General features: G+C 39.4%; 2 protein-coding genes across 2 annotated transcripts; one reads left to right on the forward strand and one right to left on the reverse strand.

Moving 5' to 3' along the window:
• Positions 1 to 105: 105 nt before the first annotated feature.
• On the reverse strand, positions 106 to 4,834 carry LOC145766276 (tubulin alpha-3 chain-like). The gene is made up of 7 exons (XM_082577951.1): positions 4,729 to 4,834; positions 3,031 to 3,253; positions 1,737 to 1,841; positions 1,389 to 1,585; positions 737 to 1,234; positions 469 to 662; positions 106 to 379 (listed from the first exon to the last, which is right to left on the reverse strand). The coding sequence occupies exons 1-7, from the start codon at positions 4,729 to 4,731 to the stop codon at positions 244 to 246; spliced, it is 1,356 nt and encodes a 451-aa protein (XP_082434077.1). The 5' UTR covers positions 4,732 to 4,834; the 3' UTR covers positions 106 to 243.
• A 7,275-nt stretch (positions 4,835 to 12,109) lies between these two features.
• Positions 12,110 to 16,168, forward strand: LOC145767312 (tubulin alpha chain, testis-specific). Its single transcript, XM_082579110.1, has 7 exons — positions 12,110 to 12,191; positions 12,908 to 13,130; positions 13,296 to 13,400; positions 14,428 to 14,624; positions 14,875 to 15,372; positions 15,645 to 15,838; positions 15,925 to 16,168. Exons 1-7 carry the CDS (start codon positions 12,189 to 12,191, stop codon positions 16,058 to 16,060), a joined length of 1,356 nt encoding a protein of 451 aa, XP_082435236.1. The 5' UTR covers positions 12,110 to 12,188; the 3' UTR covers positions 16,061 to 16,168.
• Positions 16,169 to 17,660: the final 1,492 nt, after the last annotated feature.

The following is a 17,660-nucleotide window of genomic DNA, read 5'->3' on the forward strand; positions in this document are numbered from 1 at the left end:
CCCACCCTACACCATGTAGGCTATGTAATATGTATTATTGTATTACCTTTGCTATTCCACTGCATAACTACGCACACGTCTTTACTGTATTTCAAGAGTCACAAACAAATTTTTGGAAATTTTATTTTCATACTGATAAAAAATTATTCATTTCATCAGCAGGACCACCAATAATTTGTTTAGTATTTCCCTACACTGCAAGGCTTTCCGGTACCATGTTTAGAAAAAAATTGCCAACGATGTTCAATATTCATCCTCGACTTCATCAGCCTCTTCTTCGACAGAATCAACGCCAACTTCTTCGTAATCCTTCTCGAGAGCTGCCAAATCTTCACGTGCTTCAGAGAATTCACCTTCTTCCATTCCTTCTCCGACGTACCTGCGCGAATCAAAAAAATCTTTAGCCATCACTTTTTATAGTATTCTATAGTACTTTCAAAATAAACTTTGCAGTGCACTTGAACTTACCAATGTACGAAAGCTCGCTTGGAGTACATCAGATCAAACTTATGGTCCAGACGAGCCCAAGCTTCAGCAATGGCGGTTGTGTTGCTCAACATACAAACTGCACGTTGCACTTTAGCGAGATCTCCACCAGGAACCACAGTTGGTGGTTGGTAGTTGATTCCGACCTTGAAACCAGTTGGGCACCAATCCACAAACTAAAAAGCAAATGGATTATTAAACAGTGGCGATAATCACCAATCATTTACCTATCGATCGCCATTGTGTTTACCTGAATTGTACGTTTAGTCTTGATCGTCGCGATTGCAGCATTCACGTCCTTGGGTACAACGTCACCACGATACAACATGCAACAAGCCATGTATTTCCCATGGCGAGGGTCGCACTTCACCATCTGGTTGGCTGGCTCGAAGCAAGCGTTAGTGATTTCGGCAACGGAGAGTTGCTCGTGGTAAGCCTTCTCAGCTGAAATAACTGGAGCGTATGTCACCAAGGGGAAATGAATTCGAGGATAAGGCACCAAGTTGGTTTGAAACTCAGTCAAATCGACATTCAAAGCACCGTCGAATCGCAATGAAGCGGTGATCGATGAAACGATTTGACCGATGAGGCGATTCAGATTTGTGTAGGTTGGTCGTTCGATGTCGAGATTCCTGCGGCAAATATCGTAGATAGCTTCGTTGTCTACCATGAACGCACAATCCGAGTGCTCGAGAGTGGTGTGGGTGGTCAAGATGGAATTGTATGGTTCCACCACTGCTGTGGAGACCTAGAACAGACGCAGCGCTAAATTGCAGTTTGATGTCTACCTTAAAAGCTGCTGAGCCGAATTCACTGGACACATCGTTTTTTAACCTGTAACTAATTTATCAAATGAATTTAAACAAAATGCCGCATCAAGATAATATATTTCATGTTGATACCTGTGGTGACGGATAAATGGCAAATTCCAGTTTTGATTTCTTGCCGTAGTCAACAGAAAGGCGTTCCATGAGAAGTGAAGCGAACCCGGATCCAGTGCCGCCTCCGAAAGAGTGAAATATGAGGAAGCCTTGGAGGCCAGTGCATTGATCGGCAAGCTTACGTAAGCGATCGAGAACTAAGTCAACGATTTCCTTTCCTGCGAAATAGCAAACTTTATATTAGAAATCATTTAAATGTAATAGGTTAGTAACAAAGTAATTTAAGATGAATTCAATAAAACAAAGCAAGGAACTTTATATTTATTGAGGTATTTTTTCTATTTCGAAGTTTAAAAGTGATTCACTTACCGATGGTATAGTGGCCTCGAGCGTAATTGTTGGCAGCATCTTCTTTACCAGTGATGAGTTGCTCTGGATGGAAAAGTTGGCGATAGGTCCCAGTTCGAACCTCGTCTAAAAACAAAAAGTTTCTTGAATGCTTATAATAAAAAGGTTAATTCAAATACTCAGTTTTGGGGAATGAAAATACAGTAGAATTCGCCTATAACAGCACCTCTAGGGGATTTGCAAAAACTGACGTTATAGCCGAATTGACGTTATAGACGAACTACCGCAAACTATTCCACTACTGTTTTTTGATTAAAGAAAGAGGTGTATAATCCAATCAGGGTTACTGTGTACTACTAAACTGACAAAGGGCACGCAGAAAATACAGTAAACAAAAAAATTGTTTAAAAAAAATAACCTACAGCGAAAGGTACAGGAAATTTGCGCAATACAGCTCGTTACATACAGTAGTAGAAAAGTTCATTGTTTATTAGCAAAAAAGGCATTGATCTTGAGCTGTTTCGGTTTTGACACGGATTTGACACAGCTGTAGAGCTGTTTTTTACACGTGATAGTTTTCCACGCGGAAAAAAAAGTTAATTAGTTTATACAGTAGCCTACTGCACGTAGGCTACATTGTACAACTGTTGCTTTGGGTTGTTTAAAGGTCACCTGTAAAGCTGCTTTTTTACACGTGATAGTTTTTCACGCGGGAAAAAAGTTAATTCAGTTAAAGTCCCTACTGAGAACGACGTAGCGAAATAAAAGGAAGACATTTTGCAAGCAGCAGCGCTAACTGGATTAAAAGACTGACCGTTCGTGGTGAAGGTGATAGTTTAAAGTGACGTTATAAACGAAAAAAAGACGTCTTTGGATCAATAAAAGGTGCTGTTACATGCGAATTGACGATATATGCGATGCTGTTGTAGCCGAACTACAATGTATGTAAAAGATAGGAATTCTGCCGGGACAGAGCGAAATGTGACGTAATAGGCGAATTGACGTTATAAACGAAGCCGTTATAGGCGAATTCTACGAGTTTCTATGCCACTGGGCCTTCGGCACTAACGAAAGTAGGACGGTCAGTTCTTTTCTCTCGACGCCTTTGCTTCAGCAACTCTGTCCATCCTATTTACTACACTCTAGGACTAGGTAGAGATGAGCCATGCTTATCAAAAACCAGTTTAAGCCGGGTGTCGAACCAGGATTGCTTCACTGGAAAGCCAACACCTTATCCGCTGCACCATCCCATCCAAACAAACCTTAAAATCGATAAAGTTCATACTTCTAGGTATGAACAAGACGCAGTACTCACCAACAACAGTTGGTTCCAAGTCTACAAATACGGCTCTTGGGACATGTTTTCCAGCTCCAGTCTCACTAAAGAAAGTGTTAAAGGAATCGTCCCCTCCTCCAATGGTCTTGTCACTTGGCATTTGTCCATCTGGTTGAATACCATGCTCCAGACAATACAACTCCCAGCAAGCGTTTCCTATCTGAACTCCGGCTTGGCCAATGTGGATAGAGATACATTCACGCTGAGAAAAAAACGACACTATTTCTAAGTAGGTTGCAAAAACTATAGCCTAATTAATTTAAACCAAAAAAATACAAAAAGTCATAAAACTTTTGAGCCCTCCTATTTGCAAAGCACATCAAAGAGCATTTCTCACAAGTTAGTTTGCTTAGGGTTCAAAAAGATAGTTTCCATATCAACAATTTGCAAATTCTTACACCAGACAGCAAAATCCGTTCTTTTTACTGACAACTTAACAAATGCATGGAAGCAGTGGCGGCTCGTGCCATGGGGCTGCAGCCCCACCTGAAAGAACGAGAAGAGGGAAAATATGTTTTGCTCTGTGTTTGTCCGACCCGATTGCTTTTTTCACTTAAGAATTGCAGATAGAAAATTAAAATCTTAAAAGTTACACCGGTATTGGGCAAACTGCTCTGCAGCCCGAGATTCTGGATTTCAAGCGCACTAATTGGCTAAAAATTATCTTTGAAACTCCACCTCTTTTGGTATTTTACAGCAATTTTTGAATCTGTTGGGGCTGCATGGAAAACAGCCCCACCTAACCGAATAACTTAACAGACTTTTTAAAGTTAGCTTTTATTTCGCAGAGTAGCGATGAGCCATGAGTGTTGAAGTGTTAGCTGTAGAGTTAGGGTATTCAACAGGTTATAGGAAGTGCTGGACCTAGTCCAGCCTAGGGCATCTCAAAACCACTTAAACTTTGTTTGCAACGGCTAGGCTAGTCAAGACTAAGCTCAATACTAGTAAAGTTTGTCTCCAAAGCAATAGCCTACTGTTAGTTTTTTCAAATTATAGCTTAGGAATACATCAACTTTTTAACAAAGTTTGAATGCATTTAAAATTTGGGGTAAAAACATGCTCAGAACGCTCTAAATTTAATTTAATTTTTCAAAATTTTCTAGGGGGGGCCAGACCCCCCGGGAAGTCGTTCGCCTTCGGCAAACTCAGCGACGGGCTTCGCCCCCCCCGGGACTATCTATTGCAGTTCCGCTGCTCACAAACACCACCAGCCGCCACTGCATGAAAGTAATTGTATTTTCAGCTAGATGTAATGTTAACCTAGGCTTCTTAAAAAGAGGTGATCAGTAGGTTGCTCCAACCAAGAACATTTGAAATCTTTTGTTTTGACGCAATTTTTTTTGTTTGCTTTGAAACCGAAGTTTCTTGACAAATTTTGAATTGAATCGCTTGAACAAACGCGAGTATCACAGAAAGTGCTAATTTAAAATAGGCTAGTCGGCCTTGTGTAGTTTTCTTCAAAGATACCAATTACGATATTCAGCCTTTGGAGTGTTCAATACAACAATGTTTCGAAACGAAATTTAGATTTGGTGCAAAGTTCTTCCACCTTGACTTTATTTTGACCAAAACCGAATCGGTTTAATTTTACTTGCATTAAATCACTGGGCCTGCAGTACCGCAGCCTACCTATCAAACATAATGCTAATTAAAACTTTTTCAATCGCAACCACTTACCATTTTTTAGTTGTTCGGAAAATAGTTGAAATAGATAACTCGATGGTTTGTTACTTACAATCGAAGGCCAGCAGCTTTTACGTTGCAAACTTCTACCTAAATGATACGACGTTTTTATCATTATTCGTTTTTCTGTCTTGTATTTACTATGACGAAACAAATCACACAATGTGATTGGCTTCTTTGTTTTCTAGAATAATTTCAAACCGTAAAGTTTATTTTCACTGAATCAGTTCAATTTTAAAGCATCTGAAAAACCGATTTTGATCCGCTAGTGAAGGGGTGTCCAAACTTTTTATGAGGCGGGCCATATTTGATAACGTGGAAGTGCCCTCAGGCCAACAGCCTCTGATAATCTTGTTTGGCGTGAAGAAAGATGCATAACAGCAATATTGTATTATTTAATGTATATTGTATATTATATGAATATTGTATTATATGAATGAACTTGGTCCGTGACTGTTTTTATTGTCACAACATTGACGATTATTTCGGATTGAACATTGTTAGTACTATACGTATAGGCTTACTTCTCACAAACTTGTGCTACGTACGGTACTACTTATTAACGACTGCAATGTACTGTACTCAAGTCGGCCTATAAACTGACTGATTTTGTTAAAGTATGAATTTATATAGATAGGCCTACATTTAGTGTCTTTGCTTCGTCCTTTATGCTAGCAGTTAACAGTTGTTGTTTTTGCATAGGTGTTTTTTTTCTCATACTAACTTACTTTTGTAGGGCATGATATTTTTTGATGTTACAATGAAACCACAGGAATCCACTTTTTTGTTTACATTTTTGCGGAACTTATGTTTATCTTGTTTGCAACGTAACGCCGATGCTTTACATTTGTCACATTAAAAACACGGGAAGTAGCTGACTCGATGACTATGGTCTTTCGCTGCTTCCTGTCTGTTGTTGAATATATATGTACCGGTTTATATTTGTACCGTATACTATTTTTCGCAGCAGACAAAATAAAAGGTTTCTCTCTCTCTCTCTCTAATGTCATTTTCATACAACAAAGCAAGGTTAATATGAAGGTACCGTATACAAATATGCAGGTTCAGTATTTTTAATAAAAAATGCTGAACTGATACTTGATGGAGAATCGCTGGCCTGCTGCTTCGTAGTCAGGAGATCCCCTATCCTTAATGGAACTCAATAAATATAATATGCAGGTTTAAGTGTATTGTTGTAGCCTGTAGCCTACATATCACGGGATATGATAGGCTAAGTTAGGCTGTATAAGTTATCTGCTTTTCTATCAGAAATTAACACATCCAGCAACTTTGTAAAATACAGCCGTGTTGATGTGAAGGATGAAACTGACGCCTTGATTTCTCTACCCAGGTCAGGTCTGGTTCGACTTCGAGGTTAGTGATAGACAAGCGTAACACATCACGAAGGCAGGAGTCACTCAGCTTTGATTTCAAGCGGTTGCAGTTCAAGTTTATATGCCTGCCCGAGAAGGTATGCTTACACAGTCTAGTTCAGCAGGTCATAGCCCTAAGAAGGGCCGTAGGCATTTGTTACGGACACTTTCCATATCAAACGTCACATAGAACCGTTGTCTACTAAACCTGACGTCTTACGTCATGGACTGTTGCTAGAAAATAGCAAAGATTACATCATCGTTAAATCTTGAATTGCACAACCGTTTGCAGCTGCAGCATAACATTACATCATCGTTAAATCTTTAATTACTTGAACAGGTGTAAGCCAAACTTAAGCAGGTGTGAGCCAGGCTTGAACAGGCATGAGCCAAACTTGATCAGGTGCTTGAATAGCTTATCATTGCTTATCATTATTACGTCACAGTAACTGCTTACGTGCGTTTGAAATATCGTAATTTATTCTCGTCATTTTTTAAATTGTTGCTTGAAGATTGGTCGAATATTTAACTGTTTGCTTAGTGCTTGCCAGCTGGACGAATTTCCGTCTTTATCCAAGTAATTTGTTTTGTAGTGACAAGTTTAGTGGTGTATCGCGTTGCATCCCAGTTTCGACGGCCAGTGGGCTATTTTTTACAGAAATACAATTCTTGAATAGCCGTTTCAAAAGAGTGTTTCTTTTCGGTCATTGCATACAGACGAACGGATCCGCGAATCTTATGTTACAATTTTCCCACGAAGAGATTATGGTTTACCGTTGTGACCACATTTCTCTATGGAGCAGTCTATAGGGTCTAGGCTACTGTTCATAATCATTAGAGAAATTTAGCGCTATAGTCAAAAGGGGCACTACACCGCAATCGACGACATGTCATTAAGCGTCTTGTCAAACACACGGCCGCATGCTATTGAGCGGTGTTAAACCGACGCCATATCGAATGTCGAACCGGGGCTCTCGCCACTCGTCTATGCAGCCGGCCTATGCTCAAACAAATATGTTGAACAGAACAAGCCCAATATTTTCTTTGCAAACTTAGGGATCCCAGGCCAGCTTTTCTGATGTCACATCTCAGTAGTTGTAAATTGTAATAAGTTGGTACGGTCACTTTATATCCAAAAATACGCGGTGGTTTCTTAAGTTTCCGGGCCCTAAAATCATCTCGAGCCAACGTCTCAAAGTACCCCCTGGACCCCTTGTCACCCCTATTACCTACCATGTGTTTTATTAAAGCAGTGTAGGCTATTATCATTGATAAAGTTTTGTGATAAAAATGTTGTAAAATCAATTAGCCTAGGTAGGCAACGATCAAAGTAAAGTTTCTTTTTCATACTTCCAAATTTGATATTAGTGTGTCTTTGACTTGGCTAGTAGGCTAGTAGGCAATTGGTAGCCTAACCTACGTGCAGGCCCAGATTTAGGGGGGGCAGGTGCCCCGGCTCCCCCCCCCAACTTTTAAAAAGCCCCCTACCTGGAAAAAATGTGATTTTGTGTTATTTTTTTTCTTTCAGCCCTTGAAGTTTCTGCAAAATGTTGTGCAGTGGTGGATTAATGCTACAGTAGACGTAGAAGTGGTTTTCGCGCCGAAGGCGCGAAAATTTTTTTTGCACAAGGGCCCCCTGATCTAATAATGCTCCGGGCTTCCCATCAGCTAAATCCGTCCCTGCTTACGTGTGCCCTTTAACTGTTGAAGCTTTCAAAAAAGTTTCTTTTTGTCATTTGAGTGACCAATATATTTACGTTTTTGAAGGACAGTCAGATCTAATTCACAACATAACATTTAGTGTCAAAACTAAACACAGTGTGACAAAGAAAAATTATGTTTACATGAAGCTGTCTGAAAGATGAAGATGTAATAATATGAAAACAAATTATCTTTTGTGAATTACAGATGGAATTGTAATTCGAGTTGATTTGGACACGAAACTTGTAAAAATGCAATGTATTAAAAACAATGGAACAAAGCATACGGGGGAGCGGTCTACCGCGAATAGGGCTATAGTGTGGCTATCAAATTCGATTCTTGCTATAAGTTTAATTTTTGTCTTGACGCCTTGAAAGTCGTTGAATGATACACAAGCCTGCCCCAGACTCTTAACACTCTAAAACTTATTTTGGCTCGACGCATAAGTGAATAGGATTTTAAACCTATGGCCCATGGCTACAAGTCTAAATCATTGATGGCGACCATTCAAAAAGTTGTATTAAGAATAAACACAAATGCAAAATAAATACAATACCGTACTGTACACCTTTAACGTACCAAACAAAGGTATCACAGCGGTAAGCTATGTTTTGATGTTCTCTGTAGCAGTCACCAAAGGGGGGCCATAATAGGTCAAGTACAAAACCTTCTATACTGTAGGCTACCGGTAGCCTACACCAAACATAATAAAATAATCGTCTAACTTTTTGAGAAAAATACAGGTCGAAAAAAAAACTTCTTTTAAAATCAATTTTGCTAGCTTTAGCTTAAATCAATGATATTTAATTCTGTTGTGTCCTCTCACTCATCATCAATATGTCTCTTTGTCTTGTGGAAAGTTCGAGGTATTGCGTCGCTATCCAGAATCATGGGTTATTCGTACTGCACTTTTATAATTTAATTTTGTCTATTTTGTTCTATTGATCATCTTTACACAAAATTTTTGCTATATTGTGTTTTTTAAATTTTTTGACTAGAGAATGTTGTTTGCAGGGCAGTTGAGAGAGGGCCCGGTACCAATGGGATTTTCGGGCCCCAAATCAACACACTTTTCAGAAAATCGCACTATAAGCTATCCAATCAATACGCGGTGGTTTCTTCAAGTTCTCGGCTCTTTGAAAGATTACGACCTCCAATATCATGCTGGTCCAGAGCCGAAAAGTACCCCCTGGATTCCCGTGCCAACAATACCGATTGTTTGATTTGAAATTCGATAGTGCCTACTTTATCGTCATTGACCTTTTGTTGCAATGAAATTTTTCATAGTTACATGAATGTCGTTTCTCCGTTTTCTATGTTCGTTGTTCTCCGGTTCGCCCCGATAGCTCAGTTGGTTAGCGCGTGACTTCCTGAACGAAGAAGCTTCAAGATCAAGCGGCGTTGGTTCGACTCTCGGGTTGTGCGCTTGAGCAATACATTCTATGGACTGCTCTCCATTCAGCGGTACCTAATGGATGGAATAATTCCCCGGCAACAACAGTGTCAAAAGCCTCTACAAAAAGTATGCTAAACTACCAGGAATAACCTATCAAGGCTTTGTCAGTCCGAGGGTAAAGATTCAAAGTCAAACAACCAAACCTGCGACAGTGTCTTACTTTTGTCTATCAAAGTAATTACAAATGTGTGTGAACTGATGATAAGAAAATTGCGTTTGAGTGCCAAACTAAGCTTGGCAAATGGACAATACTTGTTGAAAACAGTTGAAGGTCTTGTTAAACAAAACGAAAACAACATGACAACGGTTTAATCAAACTTGTTCTATGAATAGGTGGATTTACTACACAGCACCACGCTAGCAATTTTAGGCCTGAATAGACAATTTATGATCCGAAAACACATGATTTCCCGTTGCCATAGCAACTATGCCAAATTGGCATTTTATAAATATGTATTCACCTTTGGAGATGCCATTATTTGAGAAAGAAACGCCACTTTCATATCACAATACAGTTGCCTACAATCTCAGCGAAAGTGGGCAAACAAGACGACGCTTCATTTAGTTTCATAGTGACAACGGCAAATTAAAATTCCATTTTTGATTCTTCTTCATTCATTGTGCGTGATTAAAACAAATTAAATGGCGTTCAAAAGCGGTTTGTCTTTTCTTAGAATAGTGTGTTGCCCTCTGCTGTGCGAGCAAAGGGCATACCAGCATTTTATACTACAATGTTACCGTATAATTTGAAGCACTATCAAGCACTATCGTTTCTTTCCATCCTTGGCATTTTCCATCTTCCATCCCAAAATCTGTTTTCCATTCCATTCCATCTTCCATTCCATTCCATTCCATTCCACCCCATTCCCTGATTGCCACAAGCGGTGACCTTGGTCGTGTCTCTACGTAGGTTTGTGACGGAACTTTTGATTCACAAAGCTAAAGTTCTTGTGTCAGACTGAAGTAACAGTCTAGAACTCACAAACCTAACCTGCCAAAACTTTCAGTTAAGCAACATGTTTTCATGATACAAGGTTTGCTAAGTTCAAACTGTTTACGTTGATTGAACGTTTGGAAACCTTACACAAATTCTACCGCTAAATTCCATTTATCCTGTTTGATTGCTTTGGTTGGAGAAGTGCTTACGTAGCACTAAATGCACTTTCCATGTGCTTTGGGCAAAAATTGAAGTAGATGTCAACAGCCAACTGTGGCATAATTGAATTCGTTATCGTACAACTGTGCTTTGTTCTGTTTTAACGAGATTCATTCATTATGCAGCAACAATCACCCAGACAGCAAAATTCGTCACTTTTACATTTATTCAATGTCTGCAGACTGACATTCAACGTCATGCTCAGAGTGGAAACCGTCCGAGAAAGTGTGGTTATTCAATTGAATAAACTATAAGTTTTACATAAATTGTTCAAACACAACGAATGTAGGCTACTGTACAATTCATATATCAAGTCCTACAAATTTGTAAAAACATCTTGAGCTAACAAGAATCTTTCCGAACATTTTAATTGTCCAAACGAAGTAGGCTACTGTATTGTAAAACCAAACTGTTGAAGTAAAATCGAAAAAACAACTTTTGTGTCCAAAATTAGCCGTGGATGGTCAAAGCAAAACTAAATATCTTCAAGAAATTTTTGTTACTTCTTACTTCTATTCAAACACTCATAGTTCTCAGCCGCATGAATTACAAAACTTGTGCTTTAAAATTGCCATGTAGGCTACTGAGTAGGACTGTTGAAACAAATATACTTTTCATTTATAGCTACTTTTTTGCCATAATATTCAAGTTTGTTAGTGAAGACTTCCTTTTTTTTTGATAGCTCGAGAATTCGTTTTTTTTTTGTTAGCTCGAAACAAAAACGAAATGTACCAAAATTTCCAAGCGCGAAAAGTACATTCATTAGAACTGCAATTAAAGTGGCTTACCTTAATTTTAGCTAATCGCAGAAGACTGTGTTAAGGTTGGTGAGTGATCGAAACAAATTTATACCACTTTGCAAAATTGTTCTTTTAAAATGTGACATAAAACGCTTCTAAATACGAAAAAAATATTTTTGTTTCAATATAAAGTTTTTGTTTCTCGGCAGCCGATTTGTAGCAAGAATTGACAGCGATAGACACGTGTTTCGCCCATGAGGCTGGGCTCATCAGTATCGCATCGTATTCTAGCCACAAATTTATTCGACCACCGCTTTACCAGTCAGTTTAACTCCCATCCCTGTGGAAAGAAAAGAGCCAACAAAACCAGCAGGCGCCAGGGCAGAGGACATTGTGAAGAAAGGGGCGTTCTTCCCGGCTATCAGCACAAGGCTGAGCACTCACTAGTACAGCGAGCAGAAAGTTTTTGGTATACTGTAATTTCGTTTCTAATTATTGTTATTGTGAACAGTTTAATTTCCTTGCAAACGATTTTTTTAGAGTAAAATTTCATGTCGACAAAAGTTGTTTTCTGAATTACTTTTCAGATATAAGTAGCCTACTACTGTAATTGGCAGTTTTCAAGCAACCTGCTCAACTTTAGTTGTTGCCATAGCGCTTCACTCTATTTTCCATTATTACGGCACATTTTGAAAAGAAAAACGTCAAACACGATTATGATGAATTTGTAAATAATAATTAGCTACGCGCAAGGAGACATTTTGCCGGGTTTGAATGCTGAAGCGCGTCTTTTATCTGATTGGCTTGTCAAAGCGCGGAATGATTTCAACTTTCATAAAATTGGCGCGAGTTACAAGGACTTGTGACGTCACGCACTTTATCTCCTCTTCTGGAATTTTCATGGAATATAAAGCCGCGAAGAGTAACTCGCTTTATCAGTTCAACGGTATAGAAGCTACGTAAAGTTGCTGCAAGCCCTGTGTGGTAAATCACTGTTATTTTCTTACTCAGTTCTTCAATCTTTCAATATGGTGAGTTCAGCGCATTTTTAGTAAAAGATCACCAAACAATGTGTCAATGCATGCCTAGTTTCTTGTTACAAAGATTTAAATTGGTGGATTTAGTTTGTTTCAACATTTTTTTTTAAAGATTCTGTTTGAACTAGTGCTCAGCGGGGTTGCCTAGTTACGGACCAACTTTTTCATGAAAAAGGGAGCTTTCGTAACGGTTCTGAAGACGTTTGTTACACGGGAAAACATAGCTAAAAGTTTACGACTATACATTTCCATGCAAAATATGAGCAGTGGGTTACGACTAAACGTTTGGTGAAAATGTAAGAGAAATGTATCCTAAAAGTTGCGTGAAGCCTATGAGTTTATTTCTTTAAACTTAAAGAAAAGGTATTCAAAATAATATTGCAGTTCTTTTTCTTTCGTTTCGAGAAATTTCCTTTTGTTGCAAATTTAAAACAAAGTTTTCGCAATTATTCAGGCCTAGTCTAGGTGCGTCCAGCACAAAAGCATTTCCAATTTAACGTTTGTGAAAAAAATTTTTCGACCAAACAATAATTTCAACGGGCCTACAACCAATAATAATTCAAATTGCTCAAGTTTAATTTGTTCTTTTGGTGGAGTGCTTACATTGTTTAAATTTGATGCTGGTTTTGTAACTACAACGAGACGAAAAGTTTAGATTATTTGTGGCCTTTTTATGTACTATGCTTTGGAATAAATTATTTTCTTTTCAGCGTGAATGTATCTCTATCCACGTCGGCCAAGCCGGAGTTCAGATTGGAAACGCTTGCTGGGAGTTGTATTGTCTCGAGCATGGCATCCAACCAGATGGACAGATGCCGAGTGACAAGACCATTGGAGGGGGAGATGATTCCTTTAACACTTTCTTTAGTGAGACTGGAGCTGGAAAACATGTCCCAAGAGCGGTATTTGTAGACTTGGAACCAACTGTTGTTGGTAAGTAGTCCATCTTGTTTCTGTCTCTCTCCCTCTCCAATTTGATCTTTATCCCGAAACATCGGAGCATCTTGCTGGTACACTTTAAAGTATAATGTTTATCGCTTTAAATGTTTGTTTGTTAACCTTACGTTTATGAACATATACGAAACTTTTCATTTTTAGACGAGGTTCGAACTGGGACCTATCGCCAACTTTTCCATCCAGAACAACTCATCACTGGTAAAGAGGATGCTGCCAACAATTACGCTCGAGGCCACTACACCATCGGTGAGTAAACCCTTTTTAAACTTCTGAATAAACTACCTTTACGCTTTACAAAGGTTAAGTTAGAAGAAAAAATCGATTCAGGTTGTTTGCTCTTTGATGACGGTCAGTTGTTTGCCAAGTGTTGTTAACATATTCGCGAATGTTCGAAACACTATTTGCTGAGGTCCTTACCAACAATGTGTTTGTTCGTGGTCCGCAGCCAGCCGGTTACATAAGTGCAATCGACCAGACTCCCAGTTTGTGTAGTCGCCTGCGCTCTTTACGTTTAAATTAGTTCTTAAACAAACATATCAATAACAAAGAAATCTATTCTGCTTGAGTGTCTACACTCTACAGAATAAAATCGCTTTTTCATTTTTTTAGTAGTTGTATTAATATTGTCAACATCATTTTGTGATTCGATTGATTTGATCTTTATCCTCGGACTGGGAAAGATTTCTAAGGAACTTAATTCTGGCAGTTTCGCATACTTGTAGAGACTGTGAACCACTGACGCAGGCCCGGTCACCGAGATTGATAGAGTGAAGTTTCTGCTTGTTGTTGCCGGGGAATTATTCCATCTACTTGGTGCCGCTGAATGGAGAGCAGTCTTGAAATGTGTTGCTCAAGCGCACACCCCAAACGTCTAACCAGGGCCGCTTATCTTGAGTCGGGCGCGTAGGCTAATCACTGAGCTAACGTGGCGGACTTATCGCCAACTGACGGTTTACTCTGTGAATTGTTGTAGCCTAACATTAATTCGCAAAATGATGTGGTCTCTTCCCAAGATTGGAACATTTGTAAGATTGTTAACGTTTTGCACTACTGATGGCAGTCAAGTAACAGTATATTAAAGATTAAACCATTTTGTTTGATCTAACGTTACCATCGTTTCTTAAGTAGAACGTTGATTGACTATCAGGAATGAGCTTTAAATCTTTTGGACGTCACCCAAACCTTCAGGCATCCTTTGCAAAATATTTATTATTCGTTCTAGTTAGGAAAGGTTACCAACATGTAGCAACAGAAACAATGTATTTTCTTACAGGAAAGGAAATCGTTGACTTAGTTCTCGATCGCATACGTAAGCTTGCCGATCAATGCACTGGCCTCCAAGGCTTCCTCATATTTCATTCTTTCGGAGGCGGCACTGGATCCGGGTTTGCTTCACTTCTGATGGAACGCCTTTCTGTTGACTACGGCAAGAAATCAAAACTGGAATTTGCCATTTATCCAGCTCCTCAGGTGCGAATGTTTGTTTTCCTCTCAAAATATTGTGAAATATTACAGATTATTTGAATTCCAATCTACTGTAGTCTGTAAGTTGTAAGTTAGTATACCCTATAGATATGTTGGCGACAGTGGTGTGTAGGCTAAGCTGCTGCCTCGCTATTTAATTCAGGGTTTCTGATTTATTTAGTGATTGGCGTTATCGCCTGTATAGCTTTTAAAGCAGAATTCAAACTGCAATTTAACGCTGCATCTTTTTCTTTAGATCTCCACAGCAGTGGTGGAACCATACAATTCCATCTTGACCACCCACACCACTCTCGAGCACTCGGATTGTGCGTTCATGGTAGACAACGAAGCTATCTATGATATTTGCCGCAGGAATCTCGACATCGAACGACCAACCTACACAAATCTGAATCGCCTCATCGGTCAAATCGTTTCATCGATCACCGCTTCATTGCGATTCGACGGTGCTTTGAATGTCGATTTGACTGAGTTTCAAACCAACTTGGTGCCTTATCCTCGAATCCATTTCCCCTTGGTGACATACGCTCCAGTTATTTCAGCTGAGAAGGCTTACCACGAGCAACTCTCCGTTGCCGAAATCACTAACGCTTGCTTCGAGCCAGCCAACCAGATGGTGAAGTGCGACCCTCGCCATGGGAAATACATGGCTTGTTGCATGTTGTATCGAGGTGACGTTGTACCCAAGGACGTGAATGCTGCAATCGCGACGATCAAGACTAAACGTACAATTCAGGTAAACACAATGTCGATTAATAGAATGATTAATGGCAGTAACGTAGCTAGAACAGAAGGAAAGTGTTAAGGGAAAAAAAGCAACTGTTTGGTAGGCAATCGTCATTCAACATGAATGACAATAGCATTACAACATTGTAATAGGATAGTATTAAAACATTTTTTTTGGGTGGGAAGCAAGATAAAATTTTGGGAGAGCGATTGCCCTGCCCTCTGTGGCCACGTCCCTGATTGGTGGTTATCGCCGCTGTTAAAAATCTATTTGCTGTTTAGTTTGTGGATTGGTGCCCAACTGGTTTCAAGGTCGGAATCAACTACCAACCACCAACTGTGGTTCCTGGTGGAGATCTCGCTAAAGTGCAACGTGCAGTTTGCATGTTGAGCAACACAACCGCCATTGCTGAAGCTTGGGCTCGTCTGGACCACAAGTTTGATCTGATGTACGCCAAGCGAGCTTTCGTGCATTGGTAAGTTCAAGTGCACTGCAAAGTTTATTTTGAAAGTACAGAATACTATAAAAAGTGATGGCAAATGAATTTTCCCATTCGCGCAGGTACGTCGGAGAAGGAATGGAAGAAGGTGAATTCTCTGAAGCACGTGAAGATTTGGCAGCTCTCGAGAAGGATTACGAAGAAGTTGGCGTTGATTCTGTCGAAGGAGAGGGTGAAGAAGGCGAAGATGAATACTGAGATGGTTTTGTTAGGAAAGTGAATTAGATTCAGTAGCCTACATGTTAAAGTCAGAACGCCACTCAGCGGATTTTGATCCTTGCGATGAATAAATCTTACACATGCTCAGTTTGGGAATGATTTGTTTCAGAGACTGTTCAAACTGGGTAGGGTTTTCCAGAAACGTCATAAAGCATTTATTGCTTAGTTTGGCAAGATTTGATATGTGAGATGGAGCTATTAAAGCAAGAAAATGGCGCCATGCGACAGTATTTGAACACGATTTAAACTTTAAAAACGCTTTTGAACCTATATAGATCTTTACCATTGTAATTTGAAGTAGCTTGCTTCAGACTCGAAATAAGATCCACATTGAATAATATATGGTTTATGACACACTGAAATGAAATAGAAAGTGACATCACAGATTTTTCTAAACTTCCAAAAAATATTCCAATTCGATTCTAAATTATAACGATGCAACACAGTGGAGGCTCGTGCGGAGGGGCTGCAGCCCCCCTGGATTGTAAAACAAAAAAAATTCTTTTCGATTTCTTTTTATTTCCAAATTCTAAATTTTGATTCAAGAAACTTGTCCATTTTGCTGTTTCTAGGTTGTGGCTGACTGTGAAAGTCACTCGACCGATTTCGGATGTGTCATTTTGTCGGTTTGTTTTAAGGCTAATGAAAAACAGGTAGGCTAGCTATGTCTTGCTGAGCGTTAGAAAATGAAAAACTAGATGGCATTGATAGTAGGGAAGAGTTATATGGTAGACTAGAGTGTATTTAACTTATGTTGATTAGGAGGTGATGTTGGTACTGAGATTTGTGAGTTTTTGATATAGTGGGTGATTAGCCTACTTAGAGAGCTATATACATTAAGGTAGGCCTACTGTTATTGGTCTATCTACATCGCAGCCCCTCCATTATAACTGACCACGAGCTGCCAGTGATGCAACACAAAATAGGCTTACGTAAGTTACAATTGGCCTAGGCTACCTACTTTGTAGGACCAAATTAAAATCCAATTAGGTAGTAGAAGCTTTCCTTCCATATAGGCTAGCTGCAGCATAGGCTTCTTTTGTTTGGGCGCACGAAAGGCTTAGTTTAAAATAGAATGAAGATAATTTCTGAAATGATTCAAATCCTTGAGTTGTTGTCTCGGCGTACATAATCGTATCATTAGTTTATTGTGATTACGCGCCGAACAAATTAGTTGGCTTCATTTCTATACTTTAATTTCTGTTTTATAAAAACGTTACCGGTAGTGATAGCGTCTTGGTGAGAAAATCGGGCTATATCTTGAAACTCCTATTGTTCTGGCCCATGGTAGGCCACAAGAGAAAGATCCAGTGATAGCCAAGGAGAAACTGTGGGCCCAATAGAGATATGATACCCAAAACAAGATAGGCTATTTCTGAAAAAAACAAACACAAGACGTGATCTTCAGGGCTGTTGAGAGGATAATTTGTGCCAGGTACCCGTACCAATAAGATCTTCGGGCTCAAAACAAGACACTTCCAAAAAACGCACTATATCGAATAAATGCGCGGTCGTTTTTTCAAGTTCCCAGGCCCTTAAAATCATCCTAGGCCTGAGTCCAAAAGTACCCTCTGGACCC

The sequence above is a fragment of the Aplidium turbinatum genome, chromosome 3, assembly GCF_918807975.1.
Source record: "Aplidium turbinatum chromosome 3, kaAplTurb1.1, whole genome shotgun sequence".
Lineage (NCBI taxonomy): Eukaryota > Metazoa > Chordata > Ascidiacea > Aplousobranchia > Polyclinidae > Aplidium > Aplidium turbinatum.

Bases quoted from the DNA above. Each gene is read 5' to 3' on its own strand.
- LOC145766276 (XM_082577951.1), bottom strand. The intron at 1,842-3,030 runs GTGAGTACTGCG...TTTTGTTTTTAG, and splicing joins CTTGGAACCAACTGTTGTTG to ACGAGGTTCGAACTGGGACC. The intron at 1,586-1,736 runs GTAAGTGAATCA...GCTATTTCGCAG, and splicing joins TCGAGGCCACTATACCATCG to GAAAGGAAATCGTTGACTTA.
- LOC145767312 (XM_082579110.1), top strand. The intron at 13,131-13,295 runs GTAAGTAGTCCA...TTTCATTTTTAG, and splicing joins CTTGGAACCAACTGTTGTTG to ACGAGGTTCGAACTGGGACC. The intron at 13,401-14,427 runs GTGAGTAAACCC...ATTTTCTTACAG, and splicing joins TCGAGGCCACTACACCATCG to GAAAGGAAATCGTTGACTTA.